The sequence below is a fragment of the Ranitomeya imitator genome, chromosome 2 (assembly GCF_032444005.1).
Source record: "Ranitomeya imitator isolate aRanImi1 chromosome 2, aRanImi1.pri, whole genome shotgun sequence".
Classification (NCBI taxonomy): Eukaryota; Metazoa; Chordata; class Amphibia; order Anura; family Dendrobatidae; genus Ranitomeya; species Ranitomeya imitator.
In genome coordinates this window covers 813,190,614-813,216,941 of record NC_091283.1, presented here as the reverse complement: position 1 = coordinate 813,216,941, position 26,328 = coordinate 813,190,614, and the positions used below count along the sequence as shown (strand labels likewise).

Sequence of the window (26,328 nt, the reverse complement as noted above, 5' to 3'; positions counted from 1 at the left end):
AATACTACATCACTGCCATGTTCCTGGCAGAGGGAGAAGAGGGTGAGCTGGTTCAGGAGTTGACTAGGGGTGGACTCATGCAGAGAGAAAACTTCCTGTTTTTACATAGAGCTTAGAAGGATTCATCTAGTCAGTTAATCACGCAATGAGATGCAACTAATTTAAAATTCTTACTTTGCATCTGTGTTCTCTAAAACAAAAAAAAAAAGCAAATGTGACAACAATTGATCTTCACTGTGATATCGAAGGAATAAAAGAATCCACTCTATCCATAAACCAAGAGATGGTGAGGGAACACTTAGCTAATTTAAATGAATTTAAATCTCCTGGCCCAGATTAATTACATCATAGGGTACTGAAAGAGATGGCAGAGGAAATTGCAGAACCACAAGCCAGAATCTTTGAAAAATCCTGGAGAACAGATGTCCCAGAAGACTGGAAATTAGGATATGTTGTCCCTATCTTCAAAAAATGAAGCCAGGAAATTACAGACCAGTGAACCTTACTTCCATACCAGGAAATATCTTTGAACAAATTATTAAACATCATGTATGTAAGTGCTTGTATAAGAATACAGTAATTAACTACACTCCCTGACAGAAGTTATGTCGCTTATCCATGTTATGTAAATAAAAGCTTATAACCGGACGTTAAATTCATCCATTGGTTGTGTGAATTATTCTTTTGAAAGCTGAAACCCTCTGAAATGTGGTTTAGGTTAAGAAAATTAATTAGCATCAATGCAGAATTATTGATCAGTTAATGGACACAGAATGGTCAGATTTTGGCAAGACAAAAGTTTGTCGCCAGGTCATATAATGCACCCAATCCTAGTCTACATTCTCACCTGTGCTCAGTAAATGATTGGTTAATTAGTTTGTGTGTATAAAAAGAAACCCAGCACCCCAGACCTTCACTTGAACTGCAACTTGAGCTCTGACAACATGCCAAAAATCCACCCTGCGACCAAAGCCTGGATAATCAAGAGGCTGAAGACCATATCGAGAGCAGAGGTGGCTGGCACCTTTAATGTGTCTCAGCATCAAGTACAAAGAATTTGAAAAAAATTTGAAGAGACTGGAGATGTTTGACAAGCCCAGGTCCAGCAGACCCCGCAAGACAACTGCTCAGGAGGAACGTTTGTTGGTTAGAAAATCCAAAGCAAGCCCCTCTTCCACTGCAGCAGAGCTCCAACAGGCCTGGCACCTCAAGTCCCTGTGTCAACTAGAACAGTTTGTAGGATTCTGTCTCGAAATGGCCACGATGGTCGAATCAGTGCCCAGAAGCCAGCACTAAACAAAGACAAATAAAAACCGTGTGGCATTTGCAAAGTCCCACAGCCTGCTAAACAGAAGGACACTGGAACAGTGGCAGAAGGTGGATTTCTCTGATGAATCTTCAGTAGAATTACACCACAGCCACCGCAAATACTACAGGAGACCTACTGGAGCCCATGTGGATCCAAAATACACCCAGAAAAACGTTAAATTTTGGTGGTGGAAAGATCGTGGTCTGGGGTTACATTCAGTATGGGGGTGTGCGAAGCATTTAAAAGGTAGAAGGCAATATCAATGGCATAAAATATCAAGAAGTATTAGCTATCTCTTACATTCCAAATCATAAAAGGGGTCAAATTCTGCAGCATCATGGTGCTCCATCTCATACATGCATCTCTACAACAAAGTTCCTCCAGGCAAAAAGATCAAGGTGCTTAAGGACTGGCCAGCCCAGTCACCAGACATGAACATCATGAGCATGTTTGGGGTAGGATGAAAGAGGAAGCTTCGAAGACAAAAGCAAAGAATCTAGATGAACTCTGGGGGGCGTATAAGACTGCATTCTTTGCTTTTCCTGATGACTTAATTAATAAATTGTATGAATCATTGTTGAACTGCATGGATGCAGTCATTCAAGCTCATGGAAGTCACATAAAATATTAAATATGACTTTAATAGCACATGCTAATGCAACATATATTTGTATTTTAAGTTAATTATTTATCACCTTACTTTCTGTGGGCGACAACTTTTGTCTTGCCAAAATCTGACCATTCTGTATCCATTAACTGATCAATAATTCTGCATTGATGCTAATTAATTTTCTTAACCTAAACCACATTTCGGAGTGTTTCAGCTTTCAAAAGAATAATTTATACAACTAATGGATGAATTTAACGTCCGGTTATAAGCTTTTATTTACATAACATGGATAAGCGACATAACGTCTGTCAGGGAGGGTAGAGCCAGCATGGGATTGTAGCAAACAAGTCATGTCAGACTAATCTAATTTACTTCTATGATGGAATCACTGACTGGGCTGATAAAGGAAATGTGGTAGATATAGTAGATCTTGACTTCAGAAAAGCATTTCATAAAGTATCTCATACCATTGTAGATTGTGAGCCCTCGCGGGCAGGGTCCTCTCTCCTTATGTACCAGTTGTGACTTGTATTGATTAGGATTATTGTACTTGTTTTTTATGTATACCCCTCCTCACATGTAAAGCGCCATGGAATAAATGGCGCTATACTAATTAATAATACTATCCTTATATAATAAAGATGACCAAGTATGGGATTGACAAGACTACGGTTAGGTGAATTCATAACTGGCTCAGTGATTGTACTCAGAGTGTTAACAAATGGTTGCACATCCAATTGGAAGAGTGCTTCAAGTGGGGTATCACAAGGCTCTATCCTGGCCCCAGTGGTGTTTAACGTTTTTATAAATGATCTAGATAAGGGAACTGAAGGTAAATTACCGTATATACTCGATTATAAGCTGAGATTTTCAGCCCATTTTTTGTAAGCTGAAAGTGCCCCTCTCAGCTTATACTCGAGTCATTGTCCCAGGGGGTCGGCGGGGAAGGGGAAGCGCGGCGGCTGTGACATACTCACTTGCTCCCGGCGCGGTCCCTCCACGTCCCTGGTTCTCCGGGCACTAACAGCTTCTTCCAGCATTGTGGTCACATGATACCGCTTATTACAGTAATGAATATGGACCTGACTCCACTCCCATAGGGGTGGAGCCGCATATTCATTACTGTAATGAGCGGTAACGGTGACCGCTCAACGCTGGAAGAAGCTGTCAGTGCCCGGAGAACTAGGACGGGCAGGGACCACGCCGGGAGCAGGTGAGCATAATAGGGAGGGGGAGCACTGCGCGATATTCACCTGACCTTGTTCGCCGCTGCTCCGTCTTCCACGTCCTCTGCAGTGATGCTCAGGTCAGAGGGCGCGATGACTCAATTAGTGTGCGCGCTGCCCTCTGCCTGAACGTTAGGACGCGGAAGACAGCAGCGCCGAAACGAGGACAGGTGAATATTGCAAGTGCCGGGGGCCTGAGCGACGAGAGGTGAGTATACCATTTTTGTTTTAATCGCAGCAACAGCATATGGGGCAAATATCTCTATGGAGCATCTTATGGGGCCATAATCAACGTTTGTGCAGCATTGTATGGGGTAAATGTCTCTATGGAGCATCTTATGGGGCCATAATCAATGTTTATGCAGCACTATATGGGGCAAATATCTTTATGGAGCATCTTATGGGGCCATAATCAACGTTTGTGCAGCACTATTTGGGGCAAATATCTTTATGGAGCATCTTATGGGGCCATAATCAACGTTTGTGCAGCACTATTTGGGGCAAATATCTTTATGGAGCATCTTATAGGGCCATAATCAACGTTTGTGCAGCACTATATGGGGCAAATATCTCAATGGAGCATCTTATGGGGCCATAATCAACGTTTGTGCAGCACTATATGGGGCAAATATCTTTATGGAGCATCTTATAGGGCCATAATCAACGTTTGTGCAGCACTATATGGGGCAAATGCCTCTATGGAGCATCTTATGGGGCCATAATCAACGTTTGTGCAGCACTATATGGGGCAAATATCTTTAAGGAGCATCTTGGGCTACTTTCACACTAGCGTCGGTACGGGGCCGTTGTGCTGCGTCGGCCCGACGTACCGACGCATACTGTGCAGGCGCCGCACAACGGGGCAGCGGATGCATTTTTCCAGCGCATCTGCTGCCCCATTGTGAGTTGCGGGAAGGTGGGGGCGGAGTTCCGGCAACGCATGCGCGGTTGGAAATGGCGGACACAACGCAGCAAAAAACGTTTTTTGCTGCCGACGGTCCGCCACAACACGGCGCAACCGTCGCACGACGGTTGCGACGTGTCTCAATGCGTCGCTAATGTTAGTCTATGGGGAAAAAACACATCCTGCAGACAACTTTGCAGGAAGCGTTTTTTACCCTAAACGACGCATTGCGACATATTCAAAACGACGCTAGTGTGAAAGTAGCCCATAATCAACATTTGTGCAGCATTATATTGGACAAATGTGTTTATGGAGCATCTTATGGGGCCATTATTAACCTTTGTGCAACATTATTTGGGGCATATTTTAATATGGAGCATCTTATGGGGCCATCATGAACTGTATGGAGCATTACATGGGGCTCCTGATTCAATATGGATATTCAAAATCACTTAACCTACTGATATCTCAATTCATTTTACTTTTAATGGTATCTATTTTTATTTTTGAAATTTACCAGTAGCTGCTGCATTTCCCACCCTAGGCTGATACTCGAGTCATTAAGTTTTCCCAGTTTTTTTTGTGGCAAAATTAGGGGGGTCGGCTTATACTCAAGTATATACGGTAATCAAATTTGCAGACGATGCAAAGCTAGTAGGTATAGCAAACACTAGAGAAGGCAGAGATGGGATTCAGAAGGATCTAGATAAGCTTGTACAAGGGACAGCAACTAATAGAATGGTATTTAACAGGGAGAAATGCAAGATTCTACATCTAGGCAACAAAACCAAAAATGACTTCTACAGAATGGGAGAAATAGAATTAGGCAACAGCACGTGTGAAAAAGACTTGGGTATACTAATACAGTTAAGTCCATATATATTTGGACAGAGACAACATTTTTCTGATTTTGGTTATAGACATTACCACAATGAATTTTAAACAAAACAATTCAGATGCAGTTGAAGTTCAGACTTTCAGCTTCCATTTGAGGGTATCCACATTAAAATTGGATGAAGGGTTTAAGAGTTTCAGCTCCTTAACATGTGCCACCCTTTTTTTAAAGGTACCAAAAGTAATTGGACAGATTCAATAATTTAATATAAAATGTTCATTTCTAGTACTTGGTTGAAAACCCTTTGTTGGCAATGACTGCCTGAAATCTTGAACTCATGGACATCACCAGACGCTGTGTTTCCTCCTTTTTGATGCTCTGCCAGGCTTTCACTGTGGTGGTTTTCAGTTGCTGCTTGTTTATGGGCATTTCTGTCTGAAGTTTAGTCTTTAACAAGTGAAATGCTGCTCAATTGGGCTGCGATCAGGTGACTGATTTGGCCATTCAAGAATATTCCACTTCTTTGCTTTAATAGACTCCTGGGTTGCTTTGGCTTTATGTTTTGGGTCATTGTCCATCTGTAGTATGAAATGAGGACCAATCAGTTTGGCTGCATTTGGTTGGATCTGAGCACAGAGTATGGCTCTGAATACCTCAGAATTAATTCGGCTGCTTCTGTCCTGTGTCACATCATCAATAAACACTAGTGACCCAGTGCCACTGGCAGCCATGCATGCCCGCGCCATCACACTGCCTCCGCCGTGTTTTACAGATGATGTGGTATGCTTTGGATCGTGAGCTGTACCACGCCTTCGCCATACTTTTCTCTTTCCATCATTCTGGTAGAGGTTGATCTTGGTTTCATCTGTCCAAAGAATGTTCTTCCAGAACTGTGCGGCTTTTTTAGATGTTTTTTAGCAAAGTCCAGTCTAGCCTTTTTATTCTTGAAGCTTATGAGTGGCTGCACCGTGCAGTGAACCCTCTGTATTTACTTTCATGCAGTCTTCTCTTTATGGTAGATTTGGATATTGATACGCCGACCTCCTGGAGAGTGTTATTCACTTGGTTGGCTGTTGTGAAGGGGTTTCTCTTCGTCATGGAGATTATTCTGCGATCATCCACCACTGTTGTCTTCCGTGGGTGCCCAGGTCTTTTTGCATTGATGAATTCACCAGTGCTTTCTTTCTTTCGCAGGATGTACCAAACTGTAGATTTTGCCACTCCTAATATTGTAGCAATTTCTCAGATGGGTGTTTTCTGTTTTCGCAGCTTAAGGATGGCTTGTTTCACCTGCATGGAGAGCTCCTTTGACCGCATGTTTACTTCACAGCAAAACCTTCCAAATGCAAGCACCGCACCTCAAATCAACTCCAGGCCTTTTAACTGCTTAATTGAGAATGATATAATGAAGGGATTGCCCACACCTGTCCATGAAATAGCCTTGGAGTCAATTGTCCAATTACTTTTGGTCCCTTTAAAAACAGGGTGGCACATGTTCAGGAGCTGAAACCCCTAAACCCATCATCCAATTTTAATGTGGATACCCTCAAATGAAAGCTGAAAGTCGGAACTTCAACTGCATCTGAAATGTTTTGTTTAAAATTCATTGTGGTAATTTCTATAACCAAAATTAGAAAAATGTTGTCTCTGTCCAAATATATATGGACTTAACTGTAGATCACAGATTGCATGAGTCAACAGTGTGATGCAGCAGCAAAAAAATGCAAACACAGTTCTAGGATGTATTAAGGCTACGTTCACACTAGCGTTATGCTAGTGTGCGTCGGGTTAGCGTCGGGCGACGCAGCGGCGACGTACGCGTCATGCGCCCCTATATTTAACATGGGGGATGCATGCGTTTTTGTTTGTTGCGTTGTGCGACGCATGCGTCTTTTTTGCCGCAAGCGTCGGACCAAGAAAACGCAACAAGTTGCATTTTTCTTGCGTCCGATTTTTGGCAAAAAACGACGCATGCGTCGCAAAACGCAGCGTTTTTGCGTGCGTTTTGCCGCGTTTTTGCATGCGTTGTGCGTTGCGTCGCCGACGCAGCGGCGCACAACGCTAGTGTGAACGTAGCCTAAGAGAAGAATAGAGTCTAGATCATGTGAAGTAATTAATCCCCCTCTACTCCTCCTTGATCAGGCCGCATTTGGAATACTGTTTCCAGTTCTGGGCACCACATTTTAAAACCCTGCTGTTCTGTTCGGTCTGGGGAGACCTATTTTGAACTTTGGTATTTTTTGGGGTGTTCAAGATGCGGTTCTGAAACTTGTGGTTGATTGACTTAAATGAGGATGGGTCGGTCGGCCACGGGTTTCAGAGCCGCATCTTGAATATTTTAAAGAATATTGAAGTTCAAGGTCGGTCATTTTTGACCAACAGAACAGCAGGGTTAAAAAAGACATTGAAAAACTGCAGCAAGTTCAATGAAGAGCTACCAGGATGGTGAGCGAACTGCAAACTATGTTGTACAAGGAACGGTTGAAGGATCTGGGAATGTTAAGCTTACAAAAAAAGAAGGCTAAGAGGAGATGATATTCCACAGTGCTTTACAAGCATCATGATCACTGTCCCTATTGGGACTCAGTCTAGATTCCCTATCAGTATGTCTTTGGAGTGTGGGAGGAAACCAGAGAACTCGGCTGAAACACGGGGAGAACATACAAACTCAAGACCCCAGTGCTGCAAAGCAACAGTACTAAGCACTGAGCCGCCGTGCTGCCCAATGAATTGACCGTTTTAGCAGTGATGCAAGATAGAGAAGCTCCACTCCATTTAGAGCATTGTCTTTCATATAGCACAGAACAAAGTGCACGGCCGCTGTACAGAGAATGGTGATCACTTTGCTCTATTAATCTTGAGTCTTGTACATGGTTGTATTTCGTGCAATCAGTGAGGGCTGTGCATCCTGTGTATTTCCAGCCATTAGTCCCATGTGCTCGCAGCAGTATTGGATGTGTATTTAATATTGCCCAGAAATCACACGTGAGTGCCCCTTAGTTTTGTTTTCTTATCCTTGGATTCTAAACTTCATTTCCCTTGCACAGCTGTGAATTCCCTGGTGTGTGCTGGCGAAGGATTTGACAAATGCTGCTAATATCACCTCTTGATCCAACAATGCTCCGAGTTTGGTCCGCGGGTCTTGATGAGTAATTGCTGTTGTTCTACTCCAATGACTGAATTAAGTTGCCCTGTTATAAAGGGTTCATACTACAGTGATTTCAGTCCAGGCGGCTCATGGCCGTGTCCCTGTGGACACTGACCTTTTGCAGGGTGTCTTTCTACTTCCAGATAAAACGGCCTAAATTGTTTTCTATTGACTGAGGCTTCTTACTTTATCTGGTAAAGATATTGCACGTGGCCGAGAAATTGCTCAACATTCATTTACTAGTGGCTAAAGACCCCATTCCTTTTTGTTCCCCCATACTAATGACCATGTGTAAACATTAAACTCAAATTTGTTCATTTTTGGACCATTTTACATCCTGATTTTTGATGGTATCACATAGGCGGGATATCCTCTCCTGTTAATTCTCTGGTCCCTGGTGGATCTCCGTTCACGTGGCTCCGTATATAGTGTCTACAACACACGTGACCACTGTAGTGATGGCGCGGTAACGCAGAATAGTGCAGGTAATCGTCTTTCCCCACATTGTTCCAGTTGTATGTCGGAGATGTACCCTGCCAATGTTTTTTGTGGTGGAAAGATGTTTTCTCGGAGCTTTTCCAGCATAGCGTCTGCACAAAGGTGATTTCCCCCACCCACTTCTGTTTGAAACACCGTATGTATTATTAAAGGGAATCCAACTTCCGGGACCACCATGATTCCAAGAAAAATGTATCTCCTAGTTATATAATATGGATAGCTGCAAAATAGGACAATCTTTACTCGTGTACCCTCTGTGTCTTTCACACCGGTCCTCATCTAATGTCCAGAACTCTAATACATTGTGGCAAAGGAAATAATCACCTCCTCTGTGTAACTAGGTATATAGATACCTTTTGTGGACTTTTTTTTTTTTTTTTTAAATACTGTGTGGAACAAATCATCTTTGCAATTGGGGCTGATTAGAAATGTTGCACTATCTGTTTTTCAAATGATTTTGTCTCCTCCTTCATCTCCGGCTGCAGAATGCATGGTCTGAGAATCTGTTAAGGAGTTTGTAAGTCCTTTATCCTTCCTGAGCTCCTCTCAGATGACTTATGATCGTTAAGAGAGTCACACACAATTTTGTTGCCATAAGGAGCTCTGGAAAAAAAACTGACTGAGGCTCCTTATCTGAGAAAAATGGTCTGTTTATGCAAATCACTTTCTAATTAAACTCTAATCATAATTTGATCTTGGTGTGATCTTGGATGAGAAGATGATGGAGAAAAAAAATCTTCATCTCATCCGTTCTCAGTCCATTAAAATTGGACTGCACTTAGATGTCGTCAGAGTGCAGTCCGTGTTTTGGGTTTTTTTCCTCACAGACTCATTGACTTGCATGGCCGAGCGGGTTCCAATTTTCTGATGCAAATCGGTCATACTGCTATTTTTTTTTTATTCCCTCAGACAGACGCTGTTCAAGGAAAAAAATCAGACATTCACAGGACCTCATAGAATGACATTGGTCTGAGTGCAATCTGATTTTTTTTTTTTTTTTTTTTTGACTGAACGCATTCGGACTGAAGATGCATTGGTCTACACAAGCCCAAAGAGTTACAAACTGCAAAATTTGTAATTACACCATACTGCCAAAATGATTTTTAGCCCAAAAGTTCTGCATTTAAGAAAAAAATCCTGAGATCTATACTCTTTAAATGTGTTGTCCAACACCATGATTGATTGATTGATTGATTGATTTTCAAATAAAAAATGTGCAACAATTATAAAAATGAAATTGGTGATGAGCGAGTGTACTCGTAGCTCGGGTTTTCCCGAGCATGCTCTGGTGGTCTCCGAGTATTTCTAACTGCTCGGAGATTAAGTTTTCATTGCCTCCGCAGCATGATTTGCGGCTACTAGACAGCTTGAACATATGTGGGGATTCCCTAGCAACCAGGCAACCCCCACATGTACTCAGCCTGGCTAGTAGCTGTAAATTATTCAGCTGCTGGGATGAAAACTAAATCTCCGAACACCAACAAATACTCAGAGACCACCTGAACAACGAGTATACTCGCTCATCACTGGGTGAAATATCTTACCAATCCTCTGCTGTTCATTCTCTGGTCCCTTGTGGATCTCTGTTCACGAGGCTCCATTGATTGTGTCTACAACACACAATGTAGTGGTGGCGCGTTATCACAGGATACTGCTGCAGCCATTGATTGGTTGCAGCGGTCACATGAGTAGGCACATCACTACTAGAATCTTATTCAAAATGGAGAAAATAACTTTTTCATCATTGAGCAAACTAAAACTAATGCGTAGTAAATATATCCTTCTATATTATTTCAAAACACTCTTTTCGGTGATTACTTGGTATCTCCGTTCATACTGCACCCACACACACAAATGATACACCATTTGAAAGGTAAACTTGCCCCCTAAAGCAATAAAATGGCCAAACAAACCACACATCCACGATGTTATCACAAAATACATTTTAAACATTAATTTTCATAAACCTGCAGTGAGGAAAAATGACCTGCAGGGGGCACCACACTACCCCAAAGCACAATACCACAAAGCTGAAACAAATCCTAACATTTGCCTTGCGGGCTTTTCAGCTTGCCGAACTCCTTTCCCAGCCGATTTCAGGCAGGTACATATAAAATATTTGCTACATGTGTGGAAGTAGAATAAAACTTTACCTGTTTAAGACTTCAGCTTTAAAACTGAAGATATAAATTAATGCAGCCTAAAAGGGACCGGACAGGTTCAGAATCATCAGATTTTCCATATTATTGGAAAGTCATTGAAAAGTCTATCTTCTTTCTAAGGTTGTAGCTTATTGGTGACCTGGAGTCGCCTCTGGTTCCAAGTAAAAAACTGCAGCGTTGACATAACTCGGACTGTACATTGTTTCCCGATGGGAGAGATTGGTGGAAACAACCTTGCAAAAATTGAAAAAAAAAAATCCAACTGTAGGGGAAAAAAAGGTACAAAAATCTGCAGATATTACATTTTTTTTTTTAAAGGGATATTCCCAATTATTATACAATGGTGTAAATACGCTCAGTTATGGGGTCAATTCTCCTTCATCATTTTTACTGTCAAAGTGGCACTGCTGTACTGGGAGCAGCTCCGTTCACATACATAGGGCTGTGCTGCACTTCCCTACACTGCAGATAGATGGCAGTGCTGCTGTGGAGGGGAAAAAATGCTGCTGCCCCTGTTCTTTTGCAATCAAACCCCTTCTGATCAGTAAGTAAAATGCCATTATGTTTAATGTTGGGGGATCTCCTTTAGGCTGGAGTCACACACACAACGTATAAAAATATCCGTATGGCGAGATTTTCTCTCTGGATTGCAAAATGGACATATAATGGATCCAAGGGCTCAAATATCCGTGAAAACATATATACAGCATGTATATATGTGTCAGTGACATATATACCTCTGTGTTCATCATCTCATTAAATACATTTACATTTGACCAGCTTAATTTTCCTGAAATTGCCTGCGCCCCCGACAACCAATGTGTGAAAATTTCACACGGGCCAACTAGTATATACAGTACAGACAGACCAAAGGTTTGGACACACCTTCTCATTTAAAGATTTTTCTGTATTTTTATGACTATGAAAATTGTAAATTCACACTGAAGGCATCAAAACTATGAATTTACACATGTGGAATTATATACTTAATTTCAGTTGTTTCACACTTTTTTGTTATGTCTTATATTCTAGTTTCTTCAAAGTAGCCACCTTTTGCTTTGATGACTGCTTTACACACTTTTGGCATTCTCTTGATGAGCTTCAAGAGGTAGTCACCGGGAATGGTCTTCCAACAATCTTGAAGGAGTTGCCAGAGATAATTAGCACTTGTCCCTTTTGCCTTCACTCCACGGTCCAGCTCACCGCAAGCCATCTCGATTGGGTTCAAGTCTGGTGACTGTGAAGGCCAGGTCATCTGGCGTAGCACCCCATCACTCTCCTTCTTGATCAAATAGCCCTTACACAGCCTGGAGGTGTGTTTGGGGTCATTTTCCTGTTGAAAAATAAATGATGGTCCAACTAAACGCAAACTGGATGGAATAGCATGCTGCTGCAAGATGCTGCGGTAGCGATGCTGGTTCAGTATGCCTTCAATTTTGAATAAATCCCCAACAGTGTCACCAGCAAAGCACCCCCACACCATCACACCTCCTCCTCTATGCTTCACGGTGGGAACCAGGCATGTAGAGTCCATCCGTTCACATTTTCTGCATCGCACAAAAACACGGTTGTTGGAACCAAAGATCTTAAATTTGAACTAAAAAAAAAAAAGCACAGCTTTCCACTGGTCTAATGTCCATTGCTTGTGTTCTTTAGTCCAAACAAGTCTCTTCTGCTTGTTGCCTGTCCTTAGCAGTGGTTTCCTAGCAGCTATTTTACCATGAAGGCCTGCTGCACAAAGTCTCCTCTTAACAGTTGTTGTAGAGATGTGTCTGCTGCTAGAACTCAGTGTGGCATTGACCTGGTCTCTAATCTGAGCTGCTGTTAACCTGCGATTTCTGAGGCTGGTGACTCGGATAAACTTATCCTCAGAAGCAGAGGTGACTCTTGGTCTTCCTCTCCTGGGGCGGTCCTCATGTGAGCGCTTGATGGTTTTTGCAACTGCACTTGGGGACACTTTCAAAGTTTTCCCAATTTTTCAGACTGACTGACCTTCATTTCTTAAAGTAATGATGGCCACTCGTTTTTCTTTACTTAGAATTCGTATTATGGCAAGAAAAAAGCAGCTAACAGTCTATTCAGTAGGACTATCAGCTGTGTATCCACCAGACTTCTGCTCAACACAACTGATGGTCTCAGCCCCATTTATAAGGCAAGAAATCCCACTTATTAACCCTGACAGGGCACACCTGTGAAGTGAAAACCATTCCCGGTGACTACCTCTTGAAGCTCATCAAGAGAATGCCAAGAGTGTGCAAAGAAGTCATCAAAGCAAAAGGTGGCTACTTTGAAGAATCTAGAATATGACATAATTTAAGAAGTTTCACACTTTTTTGTTAAGTATATAATTCCACATGTGTTAATTCATAGTTTTGATGCCTTCAGTGTGAATGTACAATTTTCATAGTCATGAAAATACAGAAAAATCTTTAATGAGGTGTGTCCAAACTTTTAGTCTGTACTGTATCTACTATATAATTGTCTAAGGGTCACTTCCGTCTGTCTGTCCTTCTGTCTGTAACGGTTATTCGTTCGCTGATTGGTCTCGGCAGCTGCCTGTCATGGCTGCTGTGACCAAACAGCGACGAGCACAGTCCGGAAGAAAATGGCCACTCCTTACTGCTCGCACTGACTGCCCGGAGCCCGCATACACCCCACCGCTCACACAGGGTTAATGCCGGCGGTAACGGACCGCGTTATGCCGCGGGTAACGCACTCCGTTACCGCTGCTATTAACCCTGTGTGACCAAGTTTTTTACTATTGACGCGGCCTATGCAGCGCCAATAGTAAAAACATCTAATGTTAAAAACAATAAAAAAATAAACGATTATATACTCGCCTACGCCGCCTTTCCCGCTCCTCTCGATGCAACCGCCATGTTCCGTTGGCACAGATGGTCTGGCAGAAGGACCTGCCGTGACGTCACGGTCATGTGACGCTGGGACCGGAAGCTGCCGCCTGTACCTCGCACAGGCGATAGAACTACAAGTATGGTGAGTATGTTAGAACTACAAGGGGCCCTCGGATCGGAAGGTGAGTATGTTTATTTTTTATTTTTTAACCTGTGACATACTTGGCTAGGCAATATACTATGTGACTGGGCAATATAGCACGTGGCTCTGTACTGTATACTACATCGCTGTGCAATATACTGCGTGGCTCTGTGCTGTATGCTACGTCTCTGGGCAATATACTACATGGCTGGGCAATATACTACATGGCTGGGCAATATACTACATGGCTGGGCAATATACTACATGACTGGGCAATATACTACGTCACTGGGCAATATACTACATGGCTGGGCAATATACTACGTCGCTGGGCAATATACTACATGGCTGGGCAATATACTACGTGGCTGGGCAATATACTACGTGGCTGGGCAATATACTACGTGGCTGGGCAATATACTACGTGGCTGGGCAATATACTACGTGGCTGGGCAATATACTATGTGGCTGGGCAATATACTACGTGGCTCTGTGCTGTATACTACGTCACTGGGCAATATACTACGTAATATACTACGTGTCTGACCAATATACTACGTGGACATGCATATTCTAGAATACCCGATGCGTTCGAATCGGGCCACCATCTAGTATATTAATAATTGTGAATAGATGGGATCACTGGTGTAATTCAGGTGTTTGTCTATTTCCTCAGCTCTCAGATAAACTTAAAACTTGTGATGGCCACTTATGTGATCACCAGTGCCGGTGGGCTTGGTAGCTGCTTTTCGCATTGATAATTGTGTACAAATAGCTGCTAATTGCATGTCCCAGAAATGATTTATGAGGAGGCAAGGGGCATAAAAGGACAAAATGTCACTTCCTCCAGAACATCTCCCACCATACAATGGTATCGGCACAGCTGTGAGATGGGACATGATTAATGGACGCTGGGTAAACGCTGTGATAGGAGGAGGATCCGCCCTGCATGACACCGGTGTAGGGGTAGGAAGTAGTGTAGGATGATGATCACTATGAGCAGTACGGCATTAGCTGGAATACTAGACCATATTCTCATTGGTAACATTGTGGGTTTTTTTGCAGGTTATAAAATATATAAAAATATGGTAAAATTTATTTTGGGTCCAGCTAAAAATTGTTTGTTCTTTTGCTAGATCAGGTTCACTTTTATATCAAGGGTTTTCTCTTCCTGCTCTGTAAATTAAAAAGCTTTTACACAATACAAACTATGCCATTCTTGTGCCCTTTTTTTTTTCTTTTTTTTTTAACAACTTAATACTTTTGTTTTAAATCAGGTTTTTTACATCAACTTTTTTTATTACCTAAAAAAGTAATATTACATTTTGTAAGTTTCACTTTAGCCACTACGTGTAATACAAGATTAAAAGTTTTGAAGACTCTTTCAGCAGTTTCATTATCATCACAGGCAGGATTTCAAAGACATAACACCTTTATATTCAGCAGATAACACAGGATCCACCATTCACAATAGGATACATAACAAATCACTTTCCTCCTCACCCCTTCCCTCCAAACTGATCTTTTCCTCGATGAGCGGATGCTCGGATAACGCTTCTATACTCAGTCACAACGGCATTAGCAGCAATAAACCGGCTCAGACCCTAACAGGACTCTAACATTAGATCTAGTGAAAAGTGCTGGATAATTGTTTTATATAGTAGAATGAAAAATAAAAATTGCACCAAAAAATATAAACAGTAATTTTCTGAAAACTCTAGATTGAACTGATGCGCGATTTTATTATTTTTTTTTCCCGCGCTGCTTTGCTAACAAAAATGAATGAGAAATCTGAAGTGTCATCCACTATATTTGCAGATTTGGTGCAGAAAATAATCTGCAGTATGTCAATTCTCTCTTTCACCCATTGACTTAAATGAAGTCTGTCTAAAACGCTAGAAAAAAAGCTGGTGTACAAAAAACTATTGTGGATTTGCTGCTATTTTGACCCCAAAAAACGCACTGGTGGAGAGAGAGATCGCGGATATGGGTCAACGGTTAACCAGTTTAAGGAGAAAAACTATGGAAACCCATAATAGATAGAATATTCGCTGTCCACCGTTCCTGCTTGCTTTCAATGAATGGAAAAAGCAATTTTTTATTTTTTTTTCGAATTACGATATCTTAAATTTTTGTCTAAAAACACATGCAGAAAATACTCAGCGTGTGCACATGCCCTTACAGGGCAGGAATGGGCACAATAAATGTTTTTCTAAATCTGTTGCTTTGCCAGTTATTTTTCTAACTAGCAGCACAGAGCCGCCATACTCCTCAGATCTGTGCTGCTTAGTCTCATAGTCTCCAGTGTCCATGATGGTCCTCCACCATTATTTACAGAGCAGCTTGCAGTAAGGACCATGGCCCATCTAAATCTGCAAAGCAAGTGTTAAAAAAAAAAAAAAAAAAGTGATGTGCCCAGTCCTGGTCTATAGTTGCTGTCCTATATAATTGGAGGTGCTCTTAGCGGGAAGCGCCTTTACCATGGAATGTATTTCAGTTTGCATTGAAAATCAATGGGTTTTTACCTCCTTAACTTGATAGAATGTTTGCAAAAAGTAAGTGATCAGAACTCCATATAAATTCCCTCTACCGTAAACATGACGTCCATAGCTACTGAAGATGAACATTTGCAGAGCATATTCTTCCAGCGAGAGGAATACAATAATCGCTCATATGTGCCAAATCACATAGGAGGACTTGTCACATGCTTAAAAAAAATTGAGTGAAATACCTTCTAAAATGTGCTAATTCCGCCGTTCATTTCAATATTGCGATGAGTAACTGTTTCAGAGATATTCACATTTGTTGCTTTTAAAGCGCAGTATGTGAAATCTCTGCCTAGTAGTCCAACTGATTGTGTCCTCAGTCTTGTTTGGGGGTTTGCTTTTATCCCTCTCTCCCGGAGGATGCCAATAACTGCTCGATATGTGATTTAGCAGGTTTATCAGTCTCTGATGCTGCCGAACTTTGAAAGCATCTGGGAAGGATATTAAATGTGCACGCCCCAAAGAAGACTCTAAAGCAGGGGTGGGGGATCTTTTTTTTCTGCGAATGGCCATTTGGATATTTATACCATCCTTCGGGGACCATACAAACTCCGCCCACATAGTACATCCTGACTCTGGCACTGGTGTCAGGATGTAATCTTTCATTGCATGCCCTTCAGTGTTCAGTAGTGAACACTGTGTATGTGTGCTAACGGAGCAAGAAGAAATTAATGAGCTGGTGGCAATCAAAATACAGCTCCTTTGCCCAAAAATGCGGTCCCTGAGAATCTGCCCGGGGGGCCTGATAAAAGGTCATCGAGGGCCATAAATAGCCCTGAGGCGTGAGGTTCCCCACCCCTGCTCTAAAGAAACCATCTATTGGACTTCAATGCAGATATTTCACATTGTGCGCTCCAAAAGCAACAAATCTGAATATCTCTGCACTGGAGTGATGCAGCGCAAAACGGAAAAGAGCCGCTGAATTCGGGAAACTTAGGGATTTCAACAAGGTATTTAACTCAATTTTTAAAGCAAGTGACAGGTCCTCCATAAATGTATTGTAAGATTATTTATATCATTTATATTCCACAGCACTTTAACTACATTATCATCACTGGATACCGTTATTTTCTTGTACTTACTGTCTGTTTTCTCTTACAGCTTTTAGAATTTGACAAGGAGTTATCAGTCTTTAAAGACAAATTGTATGAACTGGACATCACTTTTCCTCCCAGGTAAGGAATATATCTGTCATTGCTGGGTCTCTCATAGTTCGGGTGTAAGTGAAGGGACACTTGGATGCTTGTGGTCCGTCAATATACCGTGGGGAATATAAGTATTTGATACACTGCCGATTTTGAAAGTTTTCCCACCTACAAAGAATGGAGAGGTCTGTCATTTTTATCATTGGTACACTTGAACTGAGACAGAATCTAAAAATAAAAAACAGAAAATCACATTGTATGATTTTTACATAATTACCGTAATTTGCATTTAATTGCATGAAATAAGTATTTGATCACCTACCAACCAGCAAGCATTTTGGCTGTCACAGACCTGTTAGTTTTTCTTTAAGAAGCCCTCATACTCTGCACTCATTACCTGTATTATTTGCACTTGTTTGAACTTGTTACCTGCATACAAGACACCTGTCCACGCACTCAATCACACTCCAACCTCTCCAACATGGGCAAGACCAAAGATCTGTTTAACAACAACAGGGACAAAATTGTAGACCTGCACAAGGCTGGGAATTGCTACAGGACAATAGGCAAGCAGCTTGGTGAGAAGGCAATAACTGTTGGTGCAATTATTAGAAAATGAAAGAAACACAGGATGACTGTCAATCTTCCTTTGTGTAGGGTTCAATGCAAGATCTCACCTTGTGGTGTAAGGATGAGTACAACTCCAAGAACACAATCCCAACAGTGAAGCATAGTGGAAACATCATACTTTGGGGGTGCTTTTCTGCAAAGGGGACAGGACGATTGCACCGTATGGAAGGGAGGATGGGTGGGATCATATATCGTGAGATTTTAGCCAACATCATCCTTCTCTCAAGAGCATTGAAGATGGGTCGTGGCTGGATCTTCCAGCATGACAATGACCTGATACATCCAGGGCAACTAAGGAGTAAGAAGCATTTCAAGGTAGTGAAGTGGCCTAGCCAGTCTCCAGACCTGAATCATAGTAACATAGTAACATAGTTAGTAAGGCCGAAAAAAGACATTTGTCCATCCAGTTCAGCCTATATTCCATCATAATAAATCCCCAGATCTACGTCCTTCTACAGAACCTAATTGTATGATACAATATTGTTCTGCTCCAGGAAGACATCCAGGCCTCTCTTGAACCCCTCGACTGAGTTCGCCATCACCACCTCCTCAGGCAAGCAATTCCAGATTCTCACTGCCCTAACAGTAAAGAATCCTCTTCTATGTTGGTGGAAAAACCTTCTCTCCTCCAGACGCAAAGAAATCCTATAGATCCTATAGAAAATCCTATAGAAAATCTTAGAAGGAAGCTGAAACTCAATTACTCAGTGTTGCCCAGTGACATCCCAGAAACCTGAAAGATCTGGAAAAGATCTGTATGAAGGAGTGCTCCATGATCCCTCCTGCAGTGTGTGCAAACTCGGTCAAGAACTACAGGAAACGTCTGACTTCTGTAATTGCAAAGAAAGGTTTCTGTATCAAATATTAAGTTCTGTGTTTCTATTGTATCAAATACTTATTTCATGTAATAAAATGCAAAGTTTAATGCAAACAATCTTTTTGCAAAGAGAAAAGACGATCTGTCTGCGAGTGACTGTCCCTGCACATCGCAACTTGATGACTGTACACAAAACTGATGAAATTCTGCTGAAGACTTTGCAACACAAATGTCTTTCCAGGGACTCCTCTCACTAATGCAGAGAACAGTTATATTCCTAATACAGTGACCATTCCCAACCAGGCTCTGTGTCGTGAAGTGTTTGGTCTTCTTTGGTGTCGTATCAGCTGAGGTCCTTCCATGGATGGTTTATCTAATGATTATTCTATCGATAACACACAGTCTGCTTCCAGTGTTTTACTGCTGGTGAAAAGTCATGTAACAGGCTATTCAAACCTAAATTCTGATGGTATAACTTCGCAGCATGCTACTCTAGGCCACATTTTACCTTTGTTAAAAAAAATATATATACATATATACTGCACAGTATATGTTTTGCAGGACAAGTTTTATTAGTCTAATAAACCACTTTTTTAATAAAGTGAGCAAAAAGACAACACATCTGGACACTCGTTATTTTTGTTTTTGGATTCTTAATAACCTAGCTCATGTATGACATAGGAATAGCCTGGATTGAATAATTGCCTTACTTGGACACGCTAAATGTACAGAACCAAAGGACCCCCTTAATGGGATTGTCCTACCAACAAAGAACGTTTTATTCAATTGATCTTGGAATAACAACAATTGGATGTGTTCAAAAAAAGATGTTCCTGTGCTGAGATTTTATACATTTTTCCCTGCTATACACTGATTTCCTGTGTCTGACTGTGTAGAGCTTCACCAGTTAATGGTCAGCACATACCACTGCTCTTATGAATGATCATACAGAGGAAACAGCAGAGACTCACAGCTACTTCTTTGAGGCAACACGCTTCACTGCCTTCACTGACTTGATATATGGATGAGTTCACAGGACCGGTAAGGTGGCAGAAACACTCACTCCTGTGATAAAACAGGCAGGGAATTGAAATGCCTCAAGCAGGGAAGCGTGTTGCCTCAGGCCGGGAAGCGTGTTGCATCAGGCAGGGAATTGTGTTGCCTCAGGCAGGGAAGTGTGTGGGCCTCAGGCAGGTAAGCGTGTGGCCTCAGGCAGGGAATTGTGTTGCCTCAGGCAGGGAATTGTGTTGCCTTAGGCAGGGAATTGTGTTGCCTCAGGCACGGAATTGTGTTGCCTCAGGCACGGAATTGTGTTGCCTCAGGCAGGGAATTGTGTTGCCTCAGGCAGGGAAGTGTGTGGCCTCAGGCAGAGATAAGTGTTGCCTCTGGCAGGGAAGGGTGTTGCCTCAGGCAGGGAAGGCGTGTTGCCTCAGGCAGGGAAGGCGTGTTGCCTCAGGCAGGGAAGGCGTGTTGCCTCAGGCAGGGAAGGCGTGTTGCCTCAGGCAGGGAAGGCGTGTTGCCTCAGGCAGGGAATTGTGTTGCCTCAGGCAGGGAAGGCGTGTTGCCTCAGGCAGGGAATTGTGTTGCCTCAGGCAGGCAAGGCGTGTTGCCTCAGGCAGGGAAGGCGTGTTGCCTCAGGCAGGGAATTGTGTTGCCTCAGGCAGGGAAGGCGTGTTGCCTCAGGCAGGGAAGCGTGTGGCCTCAGGCAGGGAAGGCGTGTTGCCTCAGGCAGGGAAGGCGTGTTGCCTCAGGCAGGGAAGCGTGTGGCCTCAGGCAGGGAAGCGTGTGGCCTCAGGCAGGGAAGGCGTGTTGCCTCAGGCAGGGAAGGCGTGTTGCCTCAGGCAGGGAAGCGTGTGGCCTCAGGCAGGGAAGCGTGTGGCCTCAGGCAGGGAAGCAGCCTTGAGTTCCTTGCTGTTTCATCTGTATACTCGCGTCACATAAATGACTTGTCTAAGTTGTCTTCCATCCCTGACTAGGACTTCTTATATGTGCAAACAATGAACTGGAGCAGCTCTGCATGGTCGGACACAGCCATAAGTGTACATTGCCGAAGCAAATTTATAGGATTATCTCAGCTCAGGAACTTTTTTCATCCAATTGTGAAACTTATTATTATTCCAAGATCTATTAATTTAGATTTACTTTGTGTGTCTGACATCCGTTTTAAAGCCTTATTTAAATGAAGTCTGTTTTTCATGCACCGAACGCATTTCCTTCAAAGTATGTTTCTGCTCAATTGCGTTTTTGTGGACAAATTGTTCACACAAAAGAGATCTGTCTGATTTCACTCATCAAAATTCCCAGAGCCAGTCTCTCTGTGATCACAGGTACCATCATTGACTATTTGATAAGTTAGTAAACCATTTTTTTTTTTTTACATTAACATAACACTTATGAAAAGCTGATCCAAAAGACTGATGGAACAAAACATTGTGAATGTGATCGTACTCTTTTAACCAATGTTGAGCTGTGTGTTAAGCTGAATTCACATACAAGCTTTTCTTTTGTGTGTGCAAAAAAAAAAAAAACTATTTTGCTCTGGATCCGATTTTCATTTTTAAATGTCTGGTATTTCCATCCGATGTTGTAAAATGTAAATACAGAATTAAGGTGTATTGTGAATGTTTTGATGCACAAAAGTCTAAGACTATGACCGCCACATGACTGCTAAAGACCCACCTCTGTATAACCAGAGACCCCCACAAGACAGATGAACTTGTAACCGTTGTGGTCAGCCAAATCCAGACAGGAGAGATACTTGTGTGACCTGTGCTACCCACCCGACCTAAGCGTTTATTTCTGTTAATGTTGATGATTATGGCTTACAGCCAATGAAAACCCAAAAGTCATTATCTCAGTAAATTAGAATACTTTATAACACCAGCTTGGAAAATGATTTTAACCCCTTTCTGACATTAGACGTACTGTCCCATCGAGGTGACCTGGGCCCGTATGACCATTGACAGGATAGTATGTCATAAGCGATCAGCCGCGCTCATGTGATCGCGTTGTTCCGAGGGCCTCCGCCATGCAGGCCCCCTGATCCAAGATGGCCACGGGGTCCTTCCAGATCCTGCAGCGAGGTGGCTTGTCCGTGCCTGCTGAGAGCAGGACCTGAGAAGCCTCCTTCACAGCCTGTCAGATCGCTGATCTGACACAGTGCTCTGCAAAGTGTCAGATCAGTGATCTGACGCTATATAGTGATGTCCCACCCTGGGACAATGTAAAAAAAAAAAAAAAAACTTATGTGTAAAAATATATTTTTTCAAATTCCTAAATAAAGAAAAACAAATAAATATTTTTCCAAAAAATACATTTCTTTATGGAAATAAAAAAAACAATAAAAGTACACATATTTAGTATCGTCGCATTCATAACGACCCGACCTATAAAACTGTCCCACTAGTTAACCCCTTCAATGAACACCGTAAAAAAAGGCAAAAAACAATGCTTTATCATACCGCCGAACAAAAGTAGAATAATACGTGATCAAAAAGACAGATATAAATAAGCATGGTACCGCTGAAAACGTCATCTTGTCCTGCAACAAACGAGCCGCCATACAGTGTAATCAGCGAAAAAATAAAGTTATAGCTCTCAGAATAAAGCGATGCAAAAACAATTAATATAATTATAAAAATGATATAAATAAGGTATCGCTGTAATCATACTAACCCGAAGAATAAAACTGCTTATCAATTTTACCACACGCGGAACGGTATAAATGCCCCACCCAAAAGAAATTCAGGAATTGCTGTCTTTTGTTCATTCTGCCTCCTAAAAATTGTAATAAAAAGCGATCAAAATATGTCATGAGCCTGAAAATGGTACCAATAAAAACGTCAACTCGTCCCGCAAAAAAACAAGACCTCACATGACTATGGGCCAAAATATGGAAAAATTATAGCTCTCAAAATGTGGTGATGCAAAAACTATTTTTTGCAATAAAAAGCGTCTTTTAGCATGTGACAACTGCCAAACATAAACACCCGATATAAAAACCCGCTATAAATAGTAAATTAACCCCTCCTTTATCACCCCCTTTGTTAGGGAAAAATAATAATAAAATAAAAAAAATGTATTCTATTTTCCGGTTAGGTTTACGGCTAAAGTTAGGGTTGGGGCTTGAGTTGGGGTTAGGGTTTGGATTACGTTTATGATTGGGATTAGGGTTGGGATTACGGTTAGGGGTGTGTCAGGGTTAGAGGTGTGGTAAGGGTTATGGTTAGGGTTGGTGTGTGTTGGGGTTAGGGGTGCGTTGAGGTTAGGGTTGGTGTGTGTTGGGGTTAGGGGTGCGTTGAGGTTAGGGTTGGTGTGTGTTGGGGTTAGGGGTGCGTTGAGGTTAGGGTTGGTGTGTGTTGGGGTTAGGGGTGTGGTTGGGATTAGGGGTGTGGTTATTGTTAGCGTTGGGATTAGGGTTAGGATTGTGTCGGGGTTAGGGTTGGAGTTAGAATTGGTGGGTTTCCACTGTTATAGGCACATCGGTGGCTCTGCAAACGCAACATGACACCCGCAGATGATTCCATTAAAGTCTGCATTCCAAAACGGTGCTCCTTCCCTTCCGAGCTCTGCCATGCGCCCAAACAATGGTCCCCCCCCCACCTATGGGGTATCAGCGTACTCAGGACAAATTGCACAACTTTTGGGGTCCAATTTCTCCTGTTACCCTTGGGAAAATAAAAAATTGGGGGCAAAATGATCATTTTTGTGAAAAAATATGATTTTTTATCTTTACAGCTCTACATTGTAAATTTCTGTGAAGCACTTAGGGGTTCAAAGTGCTCACCACATATCTAGATAAGTTCCTTAGGGAGTCTACTTTCCAAATGGTGTCACATATGGGGTATCGGCGTACTCAGGACAAATTGCACAACAACTTTTGGGGTCCAATTTCTCCTGTTACCCTTGGTAAAGTAAAACAAATTGGATCTGAAATACATTTTTAGGGAAAATTAGTTAAATGTTCATTTTTTTTAAATATTCCAAAAATTCCTGTGAAGCACCTGAAGGGTTAATAAACTTCTTGAATGTGGTTTTGATCACCTTGAGGGGTGCAGTTTTTAGAATGGTGTCACTTTTGGGTATTTTCGATCATATATACCCCTCAAAATGACTTCAAATGTAATGTGGTCCCTAAAAATAAAATGGTGTTGTAAAAATGAGAAATCGCTTGTCAACTTTTAACCCTTATAACTCCCTAACAAAAAAAGATTTTGGTTCCAAAATTGTGCTGATGTAAATTAGACATGTGGGAAATGTTACTTATTAAGTATTTTGTGTGACATATCTCTGTGATTTAATTGCATAAAAATTTAAAGTTGGAAAATTACAAAATTTTCGTCAGATTTTTTTTTTTTTTCTCACAAATAAACGCAATTTATATCAAAGAAATGTTACCACTATAATGAAGTACAATATGTCACGAGAAAACAATGTCAGAATCACCAGGATCCATGGAAGCTTTCCAGAGTTATAACCTCATAAAGTGACAGTGGCCAGAATTGTAAAAATTGGCCCGGTGATTAACGTGCAAACCACCCTTGGGGGTAAAGGGGTTAAAATTCAAGAGGTTGGCCTACCAAAATGTATGTTCAGTAAATGCACTCAATATTTGGCCGGGGCTCCTTTTTGCATCAATTACTGGATCAATGCGGCGTGGTATGGAGGCGATCAGCCTGTGGCACTGCTGAGGGGTTATGGAAGCCCAGGTTGCTTTGATAGCAGCCTTCAGCTCGTCTGCATTGTTGGGTCTGGTGCCTCATCTTCCCCTTGATGATACCCAATAGACTCTGTATGGGGTTAAGATCAGGAGAGTTTGCTGGCCAATCAATGAAATTTCCATCTCCAAAAATCTTGCCATCAGATGGAAGCATGAAGTGCACTAAAATGTCCTGGTAGATGGCTGCGCTGACTTTGGTCTTGATAAAACACCGTGGACCTACACCAGCAGATGACATGGCTCCCCAAACCATCACTGATTGTGGAAACCTCACACTAGACCTTGGAAATCAAGGTCCCAGAGCTTGGAGGAAGAGTGGAGAGACAGATCCAAGCTGCTTGAGGTCTCGTGTGATGATATTCTAATTTTGTGAGATGCACCTGTATATAATGGATGCTTCCCAAGCAACCAGTCAATGAAAATGAGAAAGTGCTGTCTGTTTTATCTCACTGATCAATTCACTTAGTTTGTTTTGTAAACTGAACTAAAATAAGTCATGGCTGGGTTTTGTTTTTTGTTTTGTTTTTTCTGTGAAACAGTCAGCAAAGAAACCTTACATGTCAACAGCCTTGTAGAGTACAATGTGTCATTGACAAACACTAAAAGGAGTCATATATGAAGACTGATGTGTGAATGAGGCCTAATTAGGGTATTCTAATTGTTGGAAAGCCTGGTGAAAACTTGGTACAAAATATTACTATTTTATTCAATTGCAGAACAGTCAGTAGGGCAGATTTTGACAACCCGGGTGACGAGCTGGAGATTTTCTTCATTGATTTCAGTTCTCTGTAACCTCTAACACGGTTTTATTCTTGATGCATCCATCTCCTGAACTTTTCGCTCTCCCCCCATCTTGCTGTATATATTTTTTACGTCTCGCTTACAAGACCCTAGTATATGTGTTGTAATCCAGTATAATGCATGTTGTTGGGGGCTTCTGTTCAGCATCGCAGGATGGAGAATGCAGTGGAGCGTTTCTAGCCATTCCCACCTCTGAGCTGCCAGCTGAGGTTCTGATTACTCTAGTTTCCCCCGGGAAGGTCAGAACCGTGCTTGACAAGGTGGCTGCAGCTCTCGATTGTTCTTACTGATTGATTATGATGACGCTTGGGCAGAAGTGTGTAAATCTTAGGGTCTTGCCATTAGTTATATACCCTCGGCCAGTAGTGTTAAGGGGTTCTTGATTTAAGGGTGAGCATGAGGACTAGTGTTTGGATCCATGCGGCAGAAGATGGTCTCTGATGAATTGTGGGTTATTGCACTTTTTATAGTTCCATTAACCTGCACTTGGCATTTGCCCCAGAGTTATAAAACCTATAAGGACCTTGTCACTAACCAGTGAAATGTTGAAGTCCATACCAGTCTGCTGGGTCCGATTCTTTGCCACAGTTTGGGGTATCAGATGCCCCTCTAATACAGTGGGAGCTGCTATTTTGTTCTCTTAACCAATATCCATGGTTGGCCGCAGACCTTTTAAATTAAGATTTTTGGGGGATAAATTTGAAGCTAATGATTATTTTATTAAATTAATAAATAGAAGATTACTGATGATTCCAGGCTTTCCAATTTTAAAGATTATTTTTCAGGGGTCGGCGATGGGCTCTTGGCTCCAGTGAAGGGAAATATTAATTTGGCAACATACGAGAAATTTTGGAAATTGTATGTTTGCATTTTATCCTTGGATTGAATGGTCCTCTGAAAAAAATCGTGAGAAACGTCTGATCAAAATTGGAAGTGTAAGTCTATAAGTCCCTGAAAAAAAAAAAACCCTATCACAACACTCAG

At 41.9% G+C, this 26,328-nt stretch overlaps 1 protein-coding gene across 2 annotated transcripts in view; it reads left to right on the top strand.

The window, feature by feature from the left end:
- INPP5A (inositol polyphosphate-5-phosphatase A) overlaps window positions 1–26,328 on the top strand; it is a 490,348-nt gene that overhangs the window by 426,098 nt on the left and 37,922 nt on the right. For both annotated transcript variants that reach the window (XM_069753887.1, XM_069753888.1), the window contains exon 12: window positions 17,334–17,407. In XM_069753887.1, coding sequence (XP_069609988.1) covers window positions 17,334–17,407 — 74 coding nt within the window. The remainder of the gene's footprint in view (window positions 1–17,333; window positions 17,408–26,328) is intronic.